Source organism: Apteryx mantelli, chromosome 4, assembly GCF_036417845.1.
Source record: "Apteryx mantelli isolate bAptMan1 chromosome 4, bAptMan1.hap1, whole genome shotgun sequence".
In the NCBI taxonomy this organism is placed as follows: Eukaryota; Metazoa; Chordata; class Aves; order Apterygiformes; family Apterygidae; genus Apteryx; species Apteryx mantelli.
Window position 1 is genome coordinate 47,725,297 of NC_089981.1, and position 22,665 is coordinate 47,747,961.

General features: G+C 39.2%; 1 protein-coding gene across 9 annotated transcripts in view; it reads left to right on the forward strand.

Moving 5' to 3' along the window:
- The window catches only part of MGA (MAX dimerization protein MGA), a 66,459-nt gene that overhangs the window by 33,487 nt on the left and 10,307 nt on the right, over window positions 1-22,665 (forward strand). For 4 of the 9 annotated variants that reach the window (XM_067296463.1, XM_067296469.1, XM_067296462.1 and 1 more), the window contains exons 14-21: window positions 1,146-1,443; window positions 3,197-3,832; window positions 4,429-4,728; window positions 6,269-7,980; window positions 17,536-17,660; window positions 19,092-19,143; window positions 20,930-21,115; window positions 21,821-21,932. In XM_067296463.1, the coding sequence (XP_067152564.1) occupies window positions 1,146-1,443; window positions 3,197-3,832; window positions 4,429-4,728; window positions 6,269-7,980; window positions 17,536-17,660; window positions 19,092-19,143; window positions 20,930-21,115; window positions 21,821-21,932 (3,421 nt within the window). The remainder of the gene's footprint in view (window positions 1-1,145; window positions 1,444-3,196; window positions 3,833-4,428; window positions 4,729-6,268; window positions 7,981-17,535; window positions 17,661-19,091; window positions 19,144-20,929; window positions 21,116-21,820; window positions 21,933-22,665) is intronic. The other 5 variants (XM_067296465.1, XM_067296467.1, XM_067296468.1 and 2 more) reach the window with 5 other exon arrangements.

Here is a 22,665-nt window from a genome sequence, read left to right on the forward strand (position 1 = left end):
TAAATTGCCTTTTGTTATAGCTTACTGCTAATCTTCACTAATAGCCTGACTGCCTCCTCTCTGCAGAATGTATGTTTGTCATCAAGAGGCTTCATAATCTTGAGTTTAAAATGAGTCATTTCACTGCAGTTTCACGCTGCCAACTTGGTATTATCAATTAATGGTAGGAACTGTAGGGTTAAGATGAAGATGTCTGCTTTTTCAGTCAAAGGTATTTATAGTTATAGTAACACTGCTTCCAGGGAAGCCATGTGAATTGGGAAATGAGAGTAAAATTTGTTTTCATGACGTTTTGCAGATATGGTGCCCTCATAAAGAGAACCTAATGGAGGGGAAAATACAGGGGGAGAGATTTCCTGGTTTTGATAGTTGATAAATAAAAAGAGTCCAGGACAAACTTTCAGGAGTGACTTCTGACCCTGGGTATTAAATAAATAGGAAACTGACTTAATCAGCACAGCGTGTTAAATATTTGTTTGACTTTTAGAGGGTAATATCAAACAACTTGAAAGTAAAATGTAACATTCCCCAAAAATTAGTGAAAAACTTCCCAGTGTCTGTTGACTACTAGGTTTAAAGCCTGACATGTAGAAAGATGCTGTTTTATCTCTCTCCCAGGCAGCTGGTTACAACCACAACTCTGAATTTGAAGTTAGTCAACCCATAGTACCTGAATTACCATATCAAGTGACAGTACAGATAAAAAATTGACAGCATTTTTACAGGCTCTTTAGAGTTTTGTCCCAGTGTGTATGGCATTAATTATTCTTCTGTGATACAAGAAGTTCATTGGATTTGAGACTTTTATCTAAAATTGTCCTTAAATTTGAAAAATCATTTTTAGTCAGGAATGTAGCATAAGTAGAAGGGCAAGAAAAATAAGTAGAGTGAAGCTAGCACATAAGTTCAGTGACTGCTGATGCTCCTTTGGACTCTTTGGTTCTGTACGAGAGTCTGAGTAGCATCTAAAATCTCAGTGTTATAAAGATATAATACAGTTGCTTTGAGTTACCTTGGGCAGAAAGGAAATTAGGAGACTTGGAAGTCCTGTGGAATGAAACACCTCTCCAGAGGTGGTGAATTAGCTTTTTTTTTTTTTTTTTTTCTTTTTTCTTCACAAAATTTCCCTTTTCCACTTTTTTCAGGTTAATGGTAAAAGTTATCCTCAGGCCAAACTGCTTTTGGGACAGATGGGGGCATTACATCCCGCCAATCGGCTAGCTGCTTATATCACAGGCAGGCTGCGACCCACAGTACTTGATATCTCAACCCTCAGTACTGTGATCTCCAAGGTAGCATCCAATGCTAAAGCAGCTGCTTCCGGGACACCATCAGTCCAGGTCCCCACAACATCAACTCCCAAAACTACATCTTCCACCAGCACTACTTCAACCCCCACTGTGACGACTCTGAAAGCTCATGTCCCAGCACAGAGACAGATAGGTAGGTTGGAACTTATTACTGTATTTTAAATTGCGTGAAGCTGAAATAAAAAGTGAGTGTACAGCGTTGCTGTTGATTTCAGTGCAACAGTGCATGCTGCCTTTGGCTGAGTTGCCTACCTAAACTGCCTCTGCAATAAATAACCTCTTTATCTAAAACAGAAAGTTTTATTTTGACTTCAAAGATGTTGACTGTTAGTTATTTTATTAATACTACTAGAGCATATTTTCAAGAGACAAGAGTGGATGGAGATACACTGAATGTTAAACTTGGATTTTTGTTTTGAGAATTTTCTATGATTTTTAATTGCTTTTCATCATACTTTGAGAAGTTGTTAAGGTGAGGGTTAAAAGTAACAGGATGATTCTAATCTGTGGTTCTTCACTGTTTGTTTTTCTGATGATATTGCGCTTGTAATTGGAATTCATGAGAACAGCAAAGATGCATGAAGCAACACAGTGAAAGACAAGATGATCCAAATCTGGATTAGGGAAACAACAGGTGGGCAGCCAATACCACACCAGCCTGTAATCTCATTGGATTTCACAAGCTAAACAGGGTTGGACTTAGTCAGCACTTGAATAGGAAACCCTCCAGAGTAATAAATAAAAAAAATCAGAAGACGCATGTGGTACTCATATCTGAGTTGGTACTGAAACGGTTACCCCAGCATGGCAAGAGGAGAAATTGCTCTTGAATGTTTCATTTTGTATGAGTTATAAAATCTAGCACCCATCCATGCTATAATAAGATCTGAAGAAGCTTTGCAAGAGAAAAGGATGTTACCTGTGTCCTGGCAAAACTTTAACTTTTGGTCAATTGTGTTGTTTTTCGGCCTAAATTTTCCTTGCAGTGTAAACGGAATGTGTTGCTTTCTCTTCCTGTAATAAAACTTCTTGTATTATATGTTTACACAGTATTAAAGAGGTGGCTGCATTTCATTGATGGGTGAAGTGATTGTTGCATATCGGATTTGCCAAGTGTTTTGGCACCTTCTGGGTTAAAGATGCTATGTATATGAATAACTTGAATATTTAAGTGGGGCTTGCCCAATAGTAATGCTCTGCACTGTCGTACTATATAACCAGGTTCTACCCCTCATCTGTAGGGGTCTGGAGTGATGCAGATTCAGTGTTCTGATCCCTGGTGAGCAAGGGATGAGGGGAAGGAGCTTCCCAACAGTGATTACTTCCAGTTGGTTAAATTTGTCCCATCCAGTCCTCAGCTTCACAATTGTCATTGCAATGAGAAGGGGACATGGCAAATGCTTTCTCCCCCTTCCCCCCCCCCCCCGAAGTGGCTGTGTGACGTGGATACAGTAGCAGGGGCATGAAAACCAAGAAGCAGTGAAAGAGGAAGACTACACAAAGAAGCTGTTACAGGAAGAATATGAGATTTAGAAAATATCTTATGAGCCCATTATCTCACTTAGCTGTTTGTTTTCATGTACTGAAATTTTAACTCGCTGTTGGTAGTTCCACAATAAAGAACATAACCCCCCAAGACCTGATTCTTTTGTATATCCAGGAAGAAGTGCAACAGAAAGCTATAGAAGTGGGATATAACAGCTATACTTCTAATAATGTAATAATTTAAGGCATGTTCAGGACTGCTGTGAAAGTTTTGATCTAATTACAATGTGCTCTTTAAGAAAACAGGGCCCCAAATTCTTGCTGAAATGAGTATTGTAGCACCTCATGAAAAGCAAAGAGGAAATCTATTAAAATTTTGACCTGCAAGTTTTTATTTGCAGCTGCACGACCCTCACCTGGTGGTGTGTTCACACAATTTGTGATGAATAAAGCCGGAGCCCTACAGCAGAAGATTCCTGGAGTGAGCACACCCCAGCCTCTGTCAGGGCCGCAGAAGTTCAGTATCAGACCTACACCAGTAATGGTTGTTACTCCTGTGGTTCCCTCAAGGCCATCTTCAGTTCACTGCACTGTCTCTCCTGGGGTCACTGCAGCCACCACCACTTCTCCAATCACTGTAGAAAGTACCAGTGTGGCAGTATCTACTGTGACCACTGCTAGCCAAACAAGAGCTAGTGAACCTGCCAGCTCTCCTCCTGGAATTACAGTCACAGGTGCTCCTGCAACACCTGGAATTAACACCTGTACTGCTCCCTCACCCACAACACCTACTGCCACTGTGAACATAACAAAAGCAACTGGGATAGCTACACCAGTAGCAACCATATCATTCCCTAAAACTGTAGTAACAACATCAACAATTACTCGTCCTGTTCCCACAACGTCCACTTCCACAGTTGTACTGACAACAACTGCAACAACCACGTCTGTAGTGACCACACCAACTTCCTCTGTTGGCTCTGTTCCAATTATACTCTCAGGAGTTAATTCAAGTCCTACACTGAATCCAAAACCAGGTAAGGCTTGGGTACTTTGAATTGTTACTGCAAACACTTTTTTTTTCCCCCTGTCTCCTTCATAGTTGGAATAAAATCTGCAACTGTAAAACCCAATTTGAACACAGATTTGCTCCCCTCAACCTTATTTCCAAAATAGGATAAGAAACGTAGTTTCCAAGTTGCTCGTTTGAGTCCAGCCTAAGCCAGTAGAGAAGAAAAAAATGTAGCTATCTGTTCTGTGACTGCTATGAAATGAGTTGGAAGTCTCAAATCATTTTTTGGCCCATAGAAATGTGTAACATAATTATCACTGGGTTTGCTAGAATTGCAGTATTGGTACAGAATCCAAGAAATAGGCATGAAGTTACCCTCTCATCTTTACATGCGAGTCTTCTGGGTCATGACTGAGAAATGTTGACAGAACAGTGAAAGGAAAACTGTAACTGGCCTGGTTCATCCTGTGTATGTTCTGTGAATAAAAAGGTACTGATGTAACATGCTTTCAAGAGATCGAGTTATTTCTAAAATGCTTGCACTTGTTCTTATTACAGATAGTGTCTGATTCGTAGGATGTTTCTTAAACTAATTTTTATACAACTTTTAAAATTTTTCAGAGGATGCTATTCCACAAGCTACAAGTAAGACTCCACAGAAGATGTCTCCTGGAGCAGAAAAACGCGTAGGACCTCGATTGTTGTTGATTCCAGTGCATCAGACATCTCCTGCTTTGCGACCGTTAAACAACATGCAGCTTCCTCAGAGGCAGAGGATGGTCCTTCAGCCTCTCAGGAGCCCTGGTGGTGTGAACCTGTTCAGACATCCTAACGGACAGATCATTCAGCTTGTCCCACTGCATCAGTTTCGAGCTGCTGGTGCCCAGCCCAATGTGCAGCCAGTAATGTTCCGCAATCCAGGTATAAAGTTCAAAGTTTGTCTTGACTGTGTAGCATGTTACTCAGGAACAAGTCATGCAATAGATGTCTCTGTGATGCTCGTTTTCCCTCCTGAAAGTAATTGAATGGAGTGTAATTTGGTTCTGTATGAGGAGTTAAAGAACATGAAGTGTAGTTATTCAGATGTAATGCAACTTAAACACCATGTGTCTAAAATGCAGAAAGTACAGTTAATAGCTAAGTTGCCAAAATCTGGGTGTTTTGTGCTGCAAGTAAAAGGGCCTATGTGTGACAAAGGAACCACATGCTCTGTCTTGTCATCACTTAAAGGAAATTAGGTAGATCTGAGGATTTAAATATAATTCTTGTTGAATATTCTTTTAAAACGAAAGAGCTGTTACCTGTGCCTTGCTGGATGTATTGGCTTATTCTTGTTGTGTTTCACATGTTTGTTAGTGCTCTTATGCTAGATATTCAGATTAAATGTTAAACTGAAGTATAAAATTGCTGGTTTTTTTCCTCATTGCAGTGTGAGGAAAATGTATTTGATTTCTCAGATATTTCTCTTTTTCATAGTGAAGGCAGGATTAGAAAAGTTCCTTTGCTGTTAAATGGGGGAAGAGATAGAATTTGTAGGCATCTGACACAATGTAGGTAGGATGCATATTGAGAGTACTGTTGTACATATTTATAAATAAAACATGTTTATAAATAAAACATATTTTAAATACATTTTTACTTTCCATCAGAATTTTTCTTCTGTTCCCTTCCTTATAAAGAGGCATCTTGAAAAGATGGAGGCAGAATGGGATTGAAAATTGAGGTGTGAGAGCAAGAACAGTAGCTTACAAAGCTGCCTGGGGAGAAGAGTAATGGGTCAGGTCACTTGCAGAAAAATACTCCTGTGCGTTAGCTGAGGTCTGAGCATGAGATGTAGTAAATCAGTTAAAGAGTGCATTAACGTTCCTTTCTAGTTTTGCATTTTTGCTATTCTAGGAGAAACTAGCTGCCAGTGGTTGTATTTTTCCTCTTTGTTTTAATGGAGTTCCTAGCAGGGGTCTAATGAATGTGTGCAAGAGCTCATTAAGGTGGAAGAAGATCATGATATAATCACATAATCTTGTGGTAGTTCTTCTCTGTGGAATTCTTTTTCTGAAAAACAGGGTTTTTAATTAAACATATTTTTATTTTGCTTTGCTTGAGAAAATCCACTTTTCCCTTTTTCCAATAAATGGGAAAAAAGTGAAAAGTAAAATGAGGGAAACCTCAACTAAATGCAATGCCTTTTTGATTAAAATTCTTAATAGTGAAACTTGCCATTAAATCTCTGTCAGTTCTAGTAGCCACCCTATGTGTTTTATAGGGGTGTTTCATGTGAAAATTCAATGGTAAACCTTTCTTTATGCAGTACGAGATCATTCAATGAGAACTTGTGGTTGAATACCTGATTATATTGTGATCCTTGAGAACTCTGGCTACTTCTAGTACAGCATCAAATACTAGAACTAAAAGGAAAGGTTGATTTGAGGAAGTATTAATTGGCATTTTATTTTTCTCACAGGATCAGTTGTAGGAATTCGGTTGCCTGCCCCTTCCAAACCTTCCGAGTCACCTGTGTCTCCCACTTCCTCTGTGTCTTCCACTTCTCCTGCCACAAATTCAGCCACACAAACTGCGGGACCAAAGTTTTCCTCTACAGCTAATCTGGCCACTCAAGCATCTTCTGTTCTTCCTTCAGTACCAAGCTTTGTCTCTCAGGCAGGCACTCTGACTCTGAGGATCTCTCCTCCTGCTGCTAGCAGCATGGCAAATCAAACAGGCTCTGAGTCTAAAATAACGTGTAGCTCAGGTGGTCAGCCAACTACTACTGCTAGTCTCATACCTTTACAGTCTGGTAGTTTTGCTTTACTTCAGCTCCCAGGACAGAAGACAGTGCCAAACTCCATTCTTCACCATTTTGCATCTCTCCAGATGAAAAAAGATTCCAAGAATGTATTCCAGAAAGATGACTCAGGTGCTACTCAGCAGAAAGAGAATGGGAAGGCTTCACGCTCAGAGGAGGTTGAAGTTGTGGAGTCAGAGGTCACAGTGTCAGATAGCAAACCAGAAGAAAATGAGGTGTCAGTAAATCAGTCAAATAATGTTGAAGAGTCAGCATCTGGCGCAATCACACCTGACAGAAATTCCGCTTCATTGGAGACAGCGGAGAAGGATTCAAGGGTGCTAGAGGGTTATTCAGATGATGTTTCCTCTCTTCAGCATGATATTTCTGCAGATGTTGTATCGTCAGATCATTCGTACATCAGTGAGAAGCCAAACGATGAGCAAAACAATGCGGTCACTGAGGAGAAAGAGGATTCTGTCCATTCTGAAGCTGTAGTAGAGGCTGTTTCAACTAACTCTGAAACCATTTGTGGATCATCAGATCAGCCTTTAGTTGCTCATGTAGATAGTGTACGTCCACAGAGTCTCGAGAATCAGGAAACTGCACAGCTGAAGAACCGTGGAAAGGAACAAATACGTGCTGAACACTCAGAGAAACGAGGAAAAGAGAGAGATGTGCAGGCACCGATCAAAGAGGGCGACAAGGCAAACTCTGGGCAGCCACAGGGTCAAAAAGAGCAAGATGCACATCTAGAGAACAAGGAGAAGGACCAGAGAGGAACTGAACCACCTCAGAACAAAAGAGAACATCAGGATGATGCTTCTGTGCAGCTGCAAATGGAAAGGAAGGAGTACAAAGACTCTACAGAAGCAGAAAGCATAAGAGAGAAAAAAGGAAGTAAGTCTGAAATCAGTTCTGCGAAAGAGCAGGATAATGCTTCAGGAGAAAAGCAGACAGAACATACTGAGGAAGGCAAAACAAATGTAGCCACACAGGAAATCAGTAACACCTCTTCCCAAGAACAAGGTGCTGTTGATTGTCAGGAAGAGATGAAAGCAGTTAAAGATATTGTAATACATGCCAACAGTTCTTGGAGCAAAATATCTAGCATTGCACCTGCCCTAGAAAATAAAAGCAATACAGGTAACAAATCTGATACATCTGATAAAGGTGACTTCCTGATGCCAGAACAGAGGGCACAAGAACCCAAGCATCACAAAAAGGGTTATATGCCCACTATTGATATTACTGTTGATGATATGGAAGAGGAGGAGGAGGAGGAGGATGATGACGATGAGGAGGATGAAAAAACTGATGATTCTGCTGATGAGATGTTGGATGGTGCTTCTGACTTCCCAAGTGAAGAGGAAGTAGATGTTGAAAAAGTGGTAAGCATTTAACTATTTATGAAGAGATTCTTTTTTTAATTGAGCAACAAACGTCAGAACCATGGATTTGAAAGACTCTGTATGACGTTTGTGTCCTAGAATTTAGTTTCTTTAGAAAATCTAGATATGGGTCCAAGCGAAAATATTTTTCATTTGTTAGTTAAATAGCTTTTTATAGTTAGCATTATATGGCCTTCCAGACGTCTGTTTCTCAGGTAAGAACTGAGTGACATTGAGAAAGCTGCAATAGAACTGTTGCATGTTGTCTTCCTCCTGTATTGACTCAGGCAACTTGGTTCCTTGTAATATGGCTTAGGATCCTATAACATAGCCAGTCCAGTATTTCTGCTGTTCTAAGCTGTTTCCTTCTACCTAAATTTGTAGCCCTGAGTAGTTAGCATTTGTTTCTGGAAGGAATCTTTGAATTTGTCCTTAAATTCTCTTGAAATTTAGCTATAAATTTGAGTGTCAAAGCTGTCATTCTGTATTCAACAGAAAACAAAATTGATGCAGAAGTTGCAGAATAAACATAACAATGTAGTTAACATAGAAAGGGTATCTTTAGATTTTAATGCTTGTAGAATTTCCATCAAATTTCATCCCAGACCTAAAACAAAACAGTCCCACATATATCTACTTGATATTTTTGATAATGTCAGTATGTGACTAAGAAACAGTATATTGTTACCTAAAATACGTGAAGGTTCAGTTTTGGAAGTGATCCAAATGAATGCCAAAGTAAGATAGGCTTTTCTTGGGATGAGATAAACGTGGAAAGAGAAAAACTAGACTGGAGAAGAATTTAAGAGCAAATTAATTAAAATTTGAAGTAATTATGTTAGTGTGTTCAGGATTTTGAAAGTGAATAATTCTTTTAGCCCTTTTGTATTAACTTAGTCCTTTCCTAGTTGAAAACCAAATTAGAGTTTTTTCTCTTCTAAACCATATGCAGAGTTATTAAATTAAAAGCCAACAACTGTTGCTTTTAGAGAATATGTTGTATTTAACTTCCAGAAAAGTTGACTAATCATTTAATACTCCAGCTCACAACTCTCAAGACAAAATGATAGCAACCTGGCTGCATGAGGGTGAGGGTATTGAAAGCAGCTATAGTTTTTTGAAGTTCTTCCAAGGTTTGGGGTTGAAAACTGAACTGTTGTCTTGTTTGAGCAGGATGGTGCTCACTTCGTAATCCATAACTTTCAGCAGGATTATCATCCAGTATGAGAATCGTGTTTAATATGTACCAGACAACTGCTAGGCTTTTCAGACAAGGAAGTCTTAGGGATTTTTTGGTAAGCCATTGAAATCATAATTTTCAGGTCACAGAGTAGTTTGTTATCAGGGTAGATGTTAAAGATTGTTTTTGTTGTCCTACACAAGGATGATGAAACTAAAAAATAATAATCATCAGAGATTATAGGAAATGTTTGTTTTGGAAGAAATTACTGTACAAGTTTTAGAAACTACTTCATAAAAGGTATCTTTGAATGTATTTTTTTTCTTTTTAGAATGAGGTGGTAAACCATATAAGGGTGTGTCTTCACTGTAGCTCACACAGACTTGACTAAGCTAGCTTTGGTTTCTAGAGCAGTAAAGCTGAGGAACAACAGATCTCACAGTGGACGGTCGAGCTCATCTGTTTTCAAATCTAAATATGTAAATCTCTAGTCCTTTTCCTTGAGAGATTGCTTAAAAGTAAGGAGCTTGTCAGTGAGCAAACATATTTTTATTACAAAGAATAGAAGGGGCCAGAGAGCCCTGAAGTTTTGGAGGATTGTAGGTAGGGGGATTCTTCCCTACTGAAGATCTCAGAAGGTCCACAGAAAGAGGAAAGCACCTCCTGATGGTCTGTTTCTCCTGCACTCCGCAGGTCTATTGGTTATGATTGTTCCTTAGCTCATAGGGAGACCCATTGCTATTAGGAGCCATTGCATAGAAAAAAAGAAACAGGGAAGTGTTGCTGTCCCTCTTTGCAGTCTTCATGTTGTATCCTTGAGAGACTGACTGCCTGAAACACGGCACCTCACTATGACTCTGGCAACTCCCCTCTGTATTGCATATACTTTCTGTGCTTTTCCCTGCAATCTTAATATGAAGCACCCAGTGATTTGCATGTTTGGAATAGCTTGGTATGCAGGGGGATTGCAAGTGAAGGGACTTCTTTGTTCTTTAGGTGAGAGGTTTGTGTGATGAGTAAGTTGGGGAGAAGCAGGTTCTTTCCTGTTTCTCTCTTCTCTCTTCTCTCTTCTCTTCCCACCTTGTGAGGTTCCTTAGGGTTTCCTCTTGCTTTGATAATGGAAACCCTTTACAGGTAAGGAATTCTGAGTGGCACCAAAGCGTAATCAGCTCTCTGGTCAGAATTCATGGAGGAAATGCATGTGGTTGCAGGGTAATAGATGTCTGTGCAGAGTACGAATAGGATCAGCATGTGTACATCTCTTGTGTCTGAGGTTTGGAGACTGTTAGCCAGTATGGGCTGAAGACATGTCATTAGTGGCCTGAAAATAGATACTGCAGTAGGAATACAGTGTGAGGCAGCATTATCTTTGCATCTTTTTGATTTGTGGGTGTGGCGTTGCTTTTAAGATGACCCGGGCTGAAAGGCCCCAAAAGAGTGGGAGCTGTTCAGTTGTAAGAGTTATTCTCAGTCTTGGTGGCTAATATGATCTATGTATCGGTAAGCTTAGATAAGATTTCCAAGGCACAGTTTACAGAATTGGACAAGAAGAAAATAATGCTTATTGAAGAAGGTTGATCCCTTACAGAAATTCTTGCTTTCCATAACAATGAATTGTTAGGCAGCGTTTACTGTAGTTCTAGTGGTTGGGAAGATCCAGCTATTAGATGTAGTAGTCCACCATAGAGGACTAGACACCCTTTTGAGTTCAGTCGTGGTCAGTGAGATGAGAGAAGATTTTCAAGCTACTTTTGTGCTCCTTTGGGGAGAAAGGTGCAGGATATTCCTGTTTCAAGGGAGAAGTAAACTAAAACATTCTTACCCAAAGCGCAGGTCAACTTCAGGATCTTACTGGAGACCTTCAGGCCATCCAGAAAAAAGTAACACTGTTGAAGTACTCCTCTGACAAGAGATTACTTATCAAGAATTGTCCTTTTTCCTCACTGTAGGGAACCTCTTAAAGTTTCTCCATACTTTTCAGGATACTCTGGACAGCTCTGTTTTAGGTGTGCTTTTTTGTTTTTTTTTGTTTTTTCTTCTCCTCTCTAGCTTCTTTGACCCATGCTTGTCCCGCTGCCAAGTTGTATTAAATGTCACATTATTTTGCATAGTCAGGTCATTGGGGAGGCAGTGATGGAAAGGGAGAATACCCTACCTGGCAGGGGGGAGGGAGGGTTTGGACCACATGATCTCCAGAGGTCCTGTCCAACCCTAACTATTCTGTGATTCTGTGAATATGCTTCTGGAAGTTTGCAGAAAACTCTTAAAAAATATGTTGTTTAGCAGGCCTTTGGTTTAGTCAGAATCATGCAAGTTCATCACAGAACTTGAGATACTGACTGCCTCAAGTGACAGCAAGAATATGCTCTTATTAAACCATTTGCATTCTTGTGTCAGCATAGTGTTTGCCTGCCCGGCTATACCAGCGTTGTTTGTCAGACTGGATGAAGTCAATCCGTACTGAGTAGACTGGTACAGGAGGTTTATCTGTTTCATTCAGCTAGTGGAAATATGGAAGCAAAGTGTGTGTGCAGGTCCACTAATACTTTCGTTTAAATGAAAATACTAACGACAGCTCTTTTACTACTTGTTCGGAATCTGGACTTGTTCTTGTTACTCAGGAAACAGTCATTTAAAAGAGAAAAAACAACCTCCAGTGAGAGACAGGATGATTGCTACTTACCTGTATAGTAGCTATTATTGTTTCTTTTTTAGTGTATTTCCATGTAGTTCTCCTTGCAGTGGTGACTTCCGTGTTCTTAATTTTGCATCATGGTGCTCTTCAGATGAACTTTTTACCTTGTACTAACTTTATGTACTTACAAAACTCTGTAAGCTCCTTCTCAACTCAAGAAGAGGAGAAGCTCCTTCAAATGCTAACTTTGTCCTTTTGCATTTCCTTCCCTGAATTACATCAATAACAGAAGTCTAGGAAAGTTGAGCATCCTGGGTTGGGCGATATGAACAAACCTCTCTGGCTATATTTGCTCACATTTGCCTATCTGAACAAATTGAACTGCCATGGCCTGGCCCCTGATATTAAACTTGTTCTCCAAGGCAGGATGATTGCATACAAAATGCCAGTTGGGAATGGCTGTTTGGCATGGGGTTAGTCACAAACTATGTCTGTGAATCGTTCACATGAGAGCTTGCTGGCTTAAGCCAAAACCATGCCATGGATTGTTTTAGTATTTAATGCTATAGATAGAGTTTCAGTCCCCTGGCCCTGGTTAATTTACTAGTCTAAATACAGCTTCTCTGTCTGGTAAGATGCTTTACTTTAAATGCTGTTAAAACTTTGTTTTTCAGCCCTTCTTCTTCTGAGCTAAACATTAAAATGGTGCAGAACTATTATGAATGATTATAACATTGTTAAAACTTAAATAGTCCACAAAACATATGTTTTACACTTTTCATTAAACTTAATCTCTAGTATGTTCTGAGCTTTTGTAACAGAGCATGTGTGAGATTTCTAGACAAAGTAGCAAGATGCAGAAATGAGGCATTTGTTTGGGTAATTTCTGAAGTCATCCATTGTCATCTCCCCTTTTCTTTTTGATCACTGTCACTGGGGACCCTCTGCCAAAAGGTGACTGATTCTTCAGGGACCAGCAATAGGGGTATGGGCTGCCAGAAACAGACAGGTAAAGGTGAGAAGAGAGTGCTTAGAAACAGCCATGAAGTGCAGTGAGGGAAAAGTGCTAACAGTTCTGTAACAACAGTAAAACTTCCCTTGTAGCGTGGGATTGTTCCTTTTTGTGTCTGCGTTCCTCGTTCCTTAAGGTATTTTATTCCTACAAACTCAGAGGCATTTAGAAGTTTCATAACTACAGGACTGGTGGAAGGACTGATGTTAGAAAGGCAGGGTTTCAGCAAGCTTTTTCAGGCTGTAGAAACCCCTGGAGTTATGCTAGGCTATCAATAGGGTTCGACTTAGAAAGGGTTGATAGTACTTACGTAGGTAGAACTATTCTTATGTCAGAACTTAATAAGAAGTAGACTTCTGAGTTTCTTCATTATTGTGATATTTTTCCTTCTACCAGAAAGTCAGGAAAAGACAAAGAAAGGAAAGATTTCCCATCCTGAAGCATTTTTCCCTTTGTTGTTAAAGGCAAGAAAGAAAAAAGTAGTGTTTTTGCTTTACACTCATCATATGCAGAACTTGTAAACTTAAAGATGTGAATTTCTTGGTGGACAGTGGAGGGGTTTTTTTAACTTGAAACCCCCCACCCCTGCTTCCGGTCTTTAATGAAAAAGGTACCATCTCTCACTGATTTTGGGGATCTGTATTTCTAGTATGATAATCACTTTAAAAGTTCTGCCGTGAGAACATATCTACCTGGATAACTATAAACCCTTGAGTTAGCCTTGTATAACTTGTCAGGGACTCAAAAGCTTTACCATGATAGTATTTCTAGTAGAAGTCATTTTCTGTTTTTCTCACTCTCTGGATCCTAGCATCTTTTAAACCCTTCTGTACTCCCCCTTCCCTGCAGCATAACGGTGTCTAAAGGTAGTTTAGACAGTGCAGTTCGGCCTGCTCAAGAGAAGCTATAGTCATCTCTTGCATGTAGAATTACAGTGATACTATATAAAATGGAAAAGCTACGGGAAATATCAGAAGGTTTCTGGCAACCAGAGAGTTTATGGATGACCTAGGAGAGCTGGAAGAAATGAGAAGTGCTTTATGTATCATGAAATAAAACAACTATCTGTTAAATTATGTAACTTTGCACCTCTGGCACATTTAATACATTTTCAGCATAATGATATGTATCTATTTAGTAGTTCTGTAATTTGAATAGGATTTTTGTTTGAATAATTTTTATTCAACCAGTTATTTCCTCTGGTTTTGTGATGGTGAGCTCTGCCTTCTCTCGTCAGACCCTGGGGAGGATTAAGAAGATGCTACAGAGCAGCTATGCTACCTGTTCACATCTCCTGGTGAAGCTCAGGAGAAGGTCTGCTGCTGTGGAGATAGTACAGTTCATTATCTCCCAACTCCTTTTGCTTTGCTTTCCCTCCCTTCCTCTCTTTTAGTAGAACTTAATTTCAAATTCAAGCTTCTGTCCCTTTCCTCATCTGAGGAATTTTTGGTATTTCAGTACTCTGGGTCCTACAGTACATCCTTTTTTAAAGAATGTGTGAGCTCTGGCATAGCAGTTAAGCTTCAGAGAATCTGGACAGTTTCTGTTGCATTTTTGGTTTCCTTGCCTTTGTGACTTTGTGCAAATGGGTCAATCTCTATTTTTCAGTGCGGAAGCTGAACATGTAGCTGTGGCTTACTACAGAATAACTTAAAAGCAACTTGGATGCATCTGTCTTCCTAAAAATGAAATGACTTGATTAAAAAAAAAAGCATCAAAAAAGCTGCTTCTGTTTATTAAAACTAGGTAATGACAAGGACTAACAAGTAAAGCAAATGTGAGGGGGAGTTGGTGGGAAAAATTGCTGACTGGATAAATGCTGTTCTTCAAGTGTGATTTTTATATAGCAAATCATAAAAGTTTCTGTAAGCATATAGAACCATTTGCCAGACATGGAACAAAGCTGCATACTCTTCATAGGCAATGTTTGAAAGTTGTTGAAATACTTAGCTGAAATGCAATGAAGTCTTAATTCAGTTGGCAATTCAGTAGCCATGGTATATTTGTTCTGGATCTAGACTGCAAGTGATATTTGGTTGGACCTCACCAACATCCCAGGCATGTGGTGTCTTCTGACTTTCATTCTCCTGCTGTTCTTTTTCTCTGTGCTCTACCTGGTTCCAGCGCTAATTTGTAGGAGGATATTTACAAGACGGAACAAATTTTATGGGCTTTCAGCCGCAAAGAAACAGTCTACTTCCTCAGGCTTCTGCCAGTGCCAGTACATTATTTCCAAAGTCAGAAGACAATTTGGTTTACCTCCAAACTGCTCGTGGTAGACTCATAACAGAAACTGTCAGGGCATTAAGCAGACTCATAGCTGCTCTGAAGAGAGATGCAAGAAACCTCAGTAGTGAGTAGTAATAGAATAACTTGTTTATCTCCTTTCCAAATACAGAAGCCACCAGAGATCAAAGCTGCTTTCCTGGGCAGAGAAGAATGGTGTCTTTAAAGTCAGCACATGGAAATATATCTTTGAAAGAAAGGGTGAGATTATTCTCTAAGGCTAGTAAGTTCCCACCTAAGGTCACCGTCCTTGCTCCTCTCTATTTCTGTTTGAAAAGATATGACTTTTTGCCAGCCTAGAGATAACTAGGGAGTGTGCATGGCAACTTGTAGAAGCAAGGATGCTTTTCCATTCAGGTCTAAAACAGCTATAGCTGAGTATCACCTTTTTATTTCAGCAGTAATTTGTGATACTTGGTCATACAGGTAAAGTTGTCAGCTTCTCCAAAAGTGAGTGATTTAAAATTTTATACCTCTTTCTTGTATGGAGTCTATACTACCAACACTTTTGCAGGGCTCCTCATGACATTGTTAGTGAAAGGTGAAGATGACTTGGGAACATTTGAGTGGTATTATAGCAGTGGATGTTATATAGTTTCCTTCCTCTTCAAAGATTGGAAGATTCTACGGTAATGTGCCCACACACAGACACAAAATGTGTGTGTATATATATATATATTTTATGTATATTTCCCCCCTCCCAGTGCCACTTTAGTAAAGGAGGACAGACTTTATTACTTTTTCAAACTGTTTCTAGTTTCTGTCTTTTCTATAGCCTCTATCACACAGCCATGGGAGACAGTGTTAGAGATGATTTTCTTTTCTCTGGCAGAATTATTCACAACTGTAATCACTCTAATGTGGTGTCGGTAACTAAGGTAGCGAGTTTTTATGTTGTTGCTTGAATTACAGTTACCCCTGCTGTGAGTTATGGGTTGAGGGGTAGGGGGAAGAAGGCTTGGCTTAAGAAAAGGTTGGGTGAAAAAGCCAAATATTACAGCAAACACTAGATTGAGACATCTTTTTGCTCTGTCAAAAAGGAAATTATTAACTAAGATTTAGATGCCTGTTATAAATTGAGTCCCTTTTAAATTAACGTAGCTGCAAATTTCGCAGATGCAAGTTTCATGATTGGTAGTTGGAAATGTGCATCATTAACTACTTGTTACTAATGCTTGTATGATAATTTAGGCTGCTCTTGTTGCATATTGTTTTTGTTAATTAGTGCTGTATGTGGCCTCATCTGTGGCCAGCTGAGTCAGTGCAACAGTTTCACCTTTTTAATAAGAGCTTCTTAAAACAGCAACGCTACTGTGCGATATCTTCAGTGAATTGCAGTTAATGTAAAATAATGAGTACCATGAAAAGCCTTTATTAGAAGCCTTCCACTGATACAGAATTGCATATTGCCTTTTTCTTTCTGTTCTGAACTTAGTGGTTTTTGTGATTAACTGTTTGCATCAATTTCAGGTAAGTATTCAGTTCAGAGAAGAAGGTGGTTGCAGCTCACCAAAAAGAAAGGAAAAAAGGACAAGGAGAAGGAAGGAAGGACAGAAGAGAAGAATAGGAGGAGGGCAAGACTGGGTAGTTCAGGGAACTGGGTGAAATGGAGTACAGAATGAAGGTATAATTGCTTTTTCTTACTTCAGGAGGGGAAAGAGTTCTGCATTCTGTAAGTAGACTAGTGATTATAAGATTAAAACCTTCTAAAAATTGCTTGAATAAGGCTTGTTTGGGGTTGGGGGGAGGAGAGCAGAATCTGGTACTGTAAATGGATGCAAGGTTGGTAATTAACTGCTGCAGTTGCTACAGCACTGCAGTGGTTCTTCATCCCTGTCTTCACAGATGATTAGCAAATTTTCTTGGTCGGAGGGCATAGAAAAACAAGTGCTTTTCAGAATATCTTAAATACTTCAAATAATTTTAGCACAGATTTTTTGAAAGAGCCAAAATTATACTCTTTATCATGTAAGCAGTCTTCTATATGGCCTGACAAAGCCCAGTTGTATGATGCTGTGACTCTTGCTTTCTTTGGTATAAGAGACTGTTACCATGTTGATACTATTTCAGCTCATGTCAAAATGTTAGTTAGCAAGAGTCTAAAGTAGTAGGTTGTAAGGGCAGTTTAACTGTAGCTTATTGGAAAATGTAGGCAGGAAAGCTCTGCCCTGTGAAGGTTTTATTTGATCCATAGTAAAAGCTTAAACGGCAGAGAGAGGTTTTGCCCTTACCAAAATCCATTTTGTAGAAGTTGCTAGTGGGAGAAATTCCTAGAGGATAACCACCTGCTTAGGGTTGTTTATTGGCCAGTGTAGCCAGAGATGCTGGTTCTTAATGTTATGATGTAATCTCTTTGAGTCTGAAGTGAAACAAAATGTTTTGGCCTGAGCGCTATTGCTAAGTAGATACTCATTTTAAAAAACGAAACAAAAACTGTTCCAGGATGCGTGTGAATACAGTGAGGATGACGAGCAGGTGGACATTGAGACCGTGGAGGAGCTTTCAGAGAAGATTAACATTGCCCGTCTGAAGGCCACAGCTGCTAATATCCGACCTTCCAAACAGAAGTAAGCATCCTTGGAGAGCGCTACAGTTTTGTATTTTAATGATGAGCTGACATTGAATGAACCCATTAAACAACAGGTTTAATGTAATGGTAAGATAAAGCAAGGCTTTTGTTAGGTCTTCCTGAGCACTGGGGCATCCCAGTGTCTGTGAGGACTCAGTTGTCAGAATAACAATAGATTAAAGGTGTCTTAGCCTTTTTGTTTTTTATTTTAATTTTTTCCCTCCATTTAATTAACTTGTCCACTAGGATGTGTGTCTTGTAATGTAAAACACTTCTGAGTGAATCGCCTCCCTTCCTGCATCCTAAAAATGAGTGGGGTCACCTTGGTTTTAAACATGATTTTGCAAGCTTCTGTTTTGTTTATACTTGCTGGTAGATTTATTATTTTTAGGCAGGAGCAGTACAGACTTAATGCCTGATTCTGTAAATGAGAACTTTAACTTTGGGACCATTGACCCAGTGAAGAAAGTTTTTTTTATTTGCATTATAGTCTGCCATGGTTGGATAGCTTGGCTTTTTCTTCCGCCCTGCCCCCCCCCCGTGTGTTTTTTTTTGTTGTTGTTGCTGCTGCCCTTGCATTTATAATGACAGAATGCAAAGTAAAAGCATTGTTTGCCTAAGGTATGTGAAGATGGGCATGGATGTTTCTCTGTTGTTTGTACCAAACAAAAGAATGGGAAAGCTGGGTCCTTAGTTCTTCCTCTTTGAAGAATTTTTTTTGTAGAAACTTCAAAGAATCTGTTTGGTGGTATTATATATCTCTGTTTCATTTTTTTTCCCCCTTCAAAGATACAGCTTGACTTTTAACCTTAGACAGTGACTTTACTGGTCTCTATAAATTGCTGAAATCTTTCAACAAGAAGAGGAAAATAGGTGTCGTGTTTTGTAAAATAATTCTTTCAAATGTGTATGTTGTTCCTTTTCTTTGTTTTCTTGAAGCTCATTAGAAATGCTATGAGGAAGCTGTTTAGTTTAGATTTCTAGTTCATAGTTTAGATTAGGGTAGTAATAAATGTGAGGGGGCTTGGTTGGTTGTTCTTGGTGGGGGAGGGAGTGCTCTGCCATCTGTATTTAATCTATATTTTTAGAAAAACAACCAAAAACCTTAACCAAAATCAGAAAGAAATACTCTCTGCAGTTCATAGTCACTGACTGAATTTGCTCTCTTTGGCATATAGAGAAGTAGCTTGTTTTCTGCACTGTGGGATAATTTTACAGCTTGTAGAACAGCTGAATTTTTTCTAGGATGATGGCATTGAAGATAGAGTTCACTTTCTTGAGAAAGCTCAACAGTATCCTGCTTTCATTAGGAAGGAAAAGTTAATTTCAAGGGATATAAGGAGTAATTCTAGGCTGTTGGAATATAGTTAATGAGAATAGTGTGCATGAGATGAGTAGTGTTGGGAAAAACTTTTTGCCTTTCTTCCAGATACCATGCTCGTAATTCCTCGGATGAAAAATTATCTGAAAAACCTACGAAGGTATATGTTTGCTCTCCTCTTTCCTTTTGGTATTGCACTTCCATTTTAAAGATAAACTTTCATCTCAGGCGAGACTCTGATGCAATTTATATACCTTTCATGTATTTATGAATAAATGCAAGAGACCAAATGTGTATATTGGGGGAAGGGGCTGAGTCCACATCTCATTAAAGAAGGGACTGCCACCGGCATCAGTGGGTTTGATTCAACTTTATGAATAGGAAGAATATCCGCCTTTTATTTACTACTAAATTTTCTTAGGTTTTCTGTTCTTGGTGTATATAATTTTGGCAGCACAAGTAAAATAATGAATGACTGAGAATTGTTTTCGTATGTTTAAGTATGTAGGATTATACAGACTGCAGCACTGGGCAAAGGATTTCTGAAAAGAATAGTTTAAATAATATGTACTTAGACAAGTTAAAGACAACTGAGAAACCTTTCAAACCAAAACTCATTGCAATCTTTCTGAAGTTGATGCTGTATTTTAGGGTGACACTGCGGCCAGTTTCACTAGCTGTCCATGATACTAACCATCAGTCACATACTCAATATCACGTTCAGAGCTACCTGCTGGGGCAGTGGGCTTTGAGGTGGGATGTGAACCTGGTGTTTGCCTTGCATAATGAAAAAAAATGGTACATGTGCTTTTGCCTGAGTAAAGATGAGTTCCATAATGCTTTGCCTGCCCTTGCCTTCTCCATGTATTCTTCTGTCTGCCATTGAGGTTATGCCATATGACTGATGTCAGGCAGAGAAGATGGCATGGGGCCCTTCGTAAAAGGACCGAACATTGCCCAACACAAGAGCAGACACTGTTGTAGTCATCCTGAACTCAGGCTGCCTACAAAGGCAAAATGGATATCAAGAGCCAGGTTTCAGGAACGTGTCAGCCTTCAGATTCCTCCTAAGGCCAGCAGGCACAGAAGCAGTATCACTGGAGCTGAGGAGTCTTTCCACTGATCTCATTGGGGCTTGGAGCAGACCAAAAATGATCTAAAAAATACATTAACATTTCTTAAGTATTACTTTGGCATAAAATAAATAACATAACAATACAAAACCTGTAAGAGTAATGATGAAATAACAAACCTTCTAATGTGTAGACATTGACAATTATGCATATTACCTATCGATCTTCATGGAAGTTTAAACAAATACACAAAAAAAACCAAAGCCCATCTTTAACGCTTCCTTTTTTTTGGTAAATGTCTGGGGTGATCAATATTAATGGCTTCTTTCATATTCTTATCTACAATGTCTGTTGGCCCTTATCCATATGTATCTATGAAACAAAACAGAAATGAAATAGGTTTAACTCCAGGGAAAGATTCAAATGACCTATATTTGATGCAATTGTTTCATTTGTTGCTAGGCTTTTTTGACAATTAAAATCATTGGGCTCAAACACATGTGATTTTGCTGTAATACTGTGGCTTACCTAAGTAGCCTTGTATTGCAGAGTGTCTATGTAACATGTTTCCATATGTGGAAAAATGGAATGCTTATGAACAGAAAGGGCTGCTCATGGTCTTTTCCTTCAGGGAGGATGTTACTATGTTGGTCGCTTTCACCATATTTCATGCTTCTTGCTTGTGCTTCTGAGATTGAGCATTCATGAAGACATAATAGTTGAATAACGTGATATGAAATACTGATGTTCTCTGTGTCCTGGAGCATCTAAGAAGATGTCTGTAGAAACCTTGTAAATCAGGCATGCCTCTGAATAATGTTTGCTGTTGAGTTGCATTTTTGTTTAAACTGGCCAATATGGTTTCTTCTCCAGCAGAAACCTCAATTCTGGAACAGAAAGCAGAAGACTGAGGCAGAAGCCTTTGCTCATTACCGCCAGACCCACACAGCAAATGAACGCCGGCGGCGTAATGAAATGAGAGATCTCTTTGAAAAGTTAAAGAGAGCTCTGGGGTTGCACAGTCTTCCCAAAGTCTCCAAATGCTATATTCTCAAACAAGTAAGTATTTTGAAGCCTCAGCTCTGTGGAGCAGAATGCTTTAATTTGGAGAGAGTAATCAAGTAGTCTTTGAGTCCTAAGTGATACAGAAAGAGAACTTCTGACACCTTTGCAGGACTCTGTAGAACAAAGCAATATGTGAAAGTATCTGTATTCTCAATAGCTCAATCTTAATGATACAGTTTAGTGACACAGTTCAGATTAGCCCTCTCCTTGTTCCCTTTGTGAATTTAACCACGGAAAGTTGTCCTAGTTCCCTAGGTATTTTGCTTTGTACATCCAGGCAGTTTTGAAATATGTTGAATACAAATCTTAACTTTTTTAATGCAGGAGAAGATAGCATTTTATTAAGTATTATACTGACATAAAATACTTAATTGTAAAGATGTAAATAACAGGAGCAAAACATAAGTTGTAGATAAATAATAATGCTTGCCAACTATACCTTGAAATTGTGGGATAAATGTTTTTCTCTTAAAAATGGCTAACTTTGGAGGAAGGCAGAACAAACTGTTTATCCCTTTTCAGTTTGTATTTAGGGAAAACTGGCATTACGCTGTACTTCACATCCTTTCTGTCTCCTAGTTTCTCAAGGTGATGAAACTGTCTGTAAAAAATTCTGTAAAGTCTTCTGGGAAGGAAAACTATTTTGCTGTAACTTTGTGTATTGTTGGTCCATAAATCAGTCCCCTGATGCTTTTGTAGGCATATGAAGAAATCCAAGGATTGACTGATCAGGCAGATAAACTTATTGGACAGAAGAATTTACTGACTCGCAAACAGGATGTTCTGATTCGTAAAGTATCCACACTTTCAGGTGAGACTTTTTTTTGAGAGAGAGGCTAGCTGGAATAATGGGGAAAAAAAAAAAGGCTTGCAGGGGTGGGAGGGAGTTAGAGTAGCCCTCTGTGGTTCTGGGAGAGTTGTTAGTGTTCACATAAAATCTAGGCTCTTGATGCCAAGCAAAGACATGTCGAGCTCTGAATCAGTGATATGCTCATCATGCTGATGGAACTGCTGCTTTTATTTTCCTTTTATACCTAAAGGAAAGGTAGAAAGATCTGTGCTTGCAAGCATAGACTTGGGTTCCTCTGTATTGGGAATGTTTTAGTGGGAAGAATAAGTCACTTCATTGTGTCCCTGGTGACTTCTTGAAACAGCTTTTCTGCTGCGTGCTTCACACATATGCACAACTGTCTTTGATTAGTACCAGATTCCTGACTCTTTTGTCAACTTTGCAAATGACTATCCCTGTACTACTTTTCTGAAAAGTAATGATAGTAATGTCTGCTAGATGGAGAATGCAGCTCTGTCCATAGAACAAAATTGCAGTATATTCTGAGCTGTTATTCATCTGGGCATTTCAGATCAAATCCATGACCCAATTCTTGGGTCTTTCTGTCTCATTTGGATATGTGGGAAACCTGCAGCACATGTCCAGCCAGTGCCGAAAATGTGTGTGAACAAACATAAAGCCTTAAATTACTCTTTCTGTGATCTCTTTATTGTCTAGGAGTAGAAACAGGAGACCCAGCTGTAAAGTAGAAATG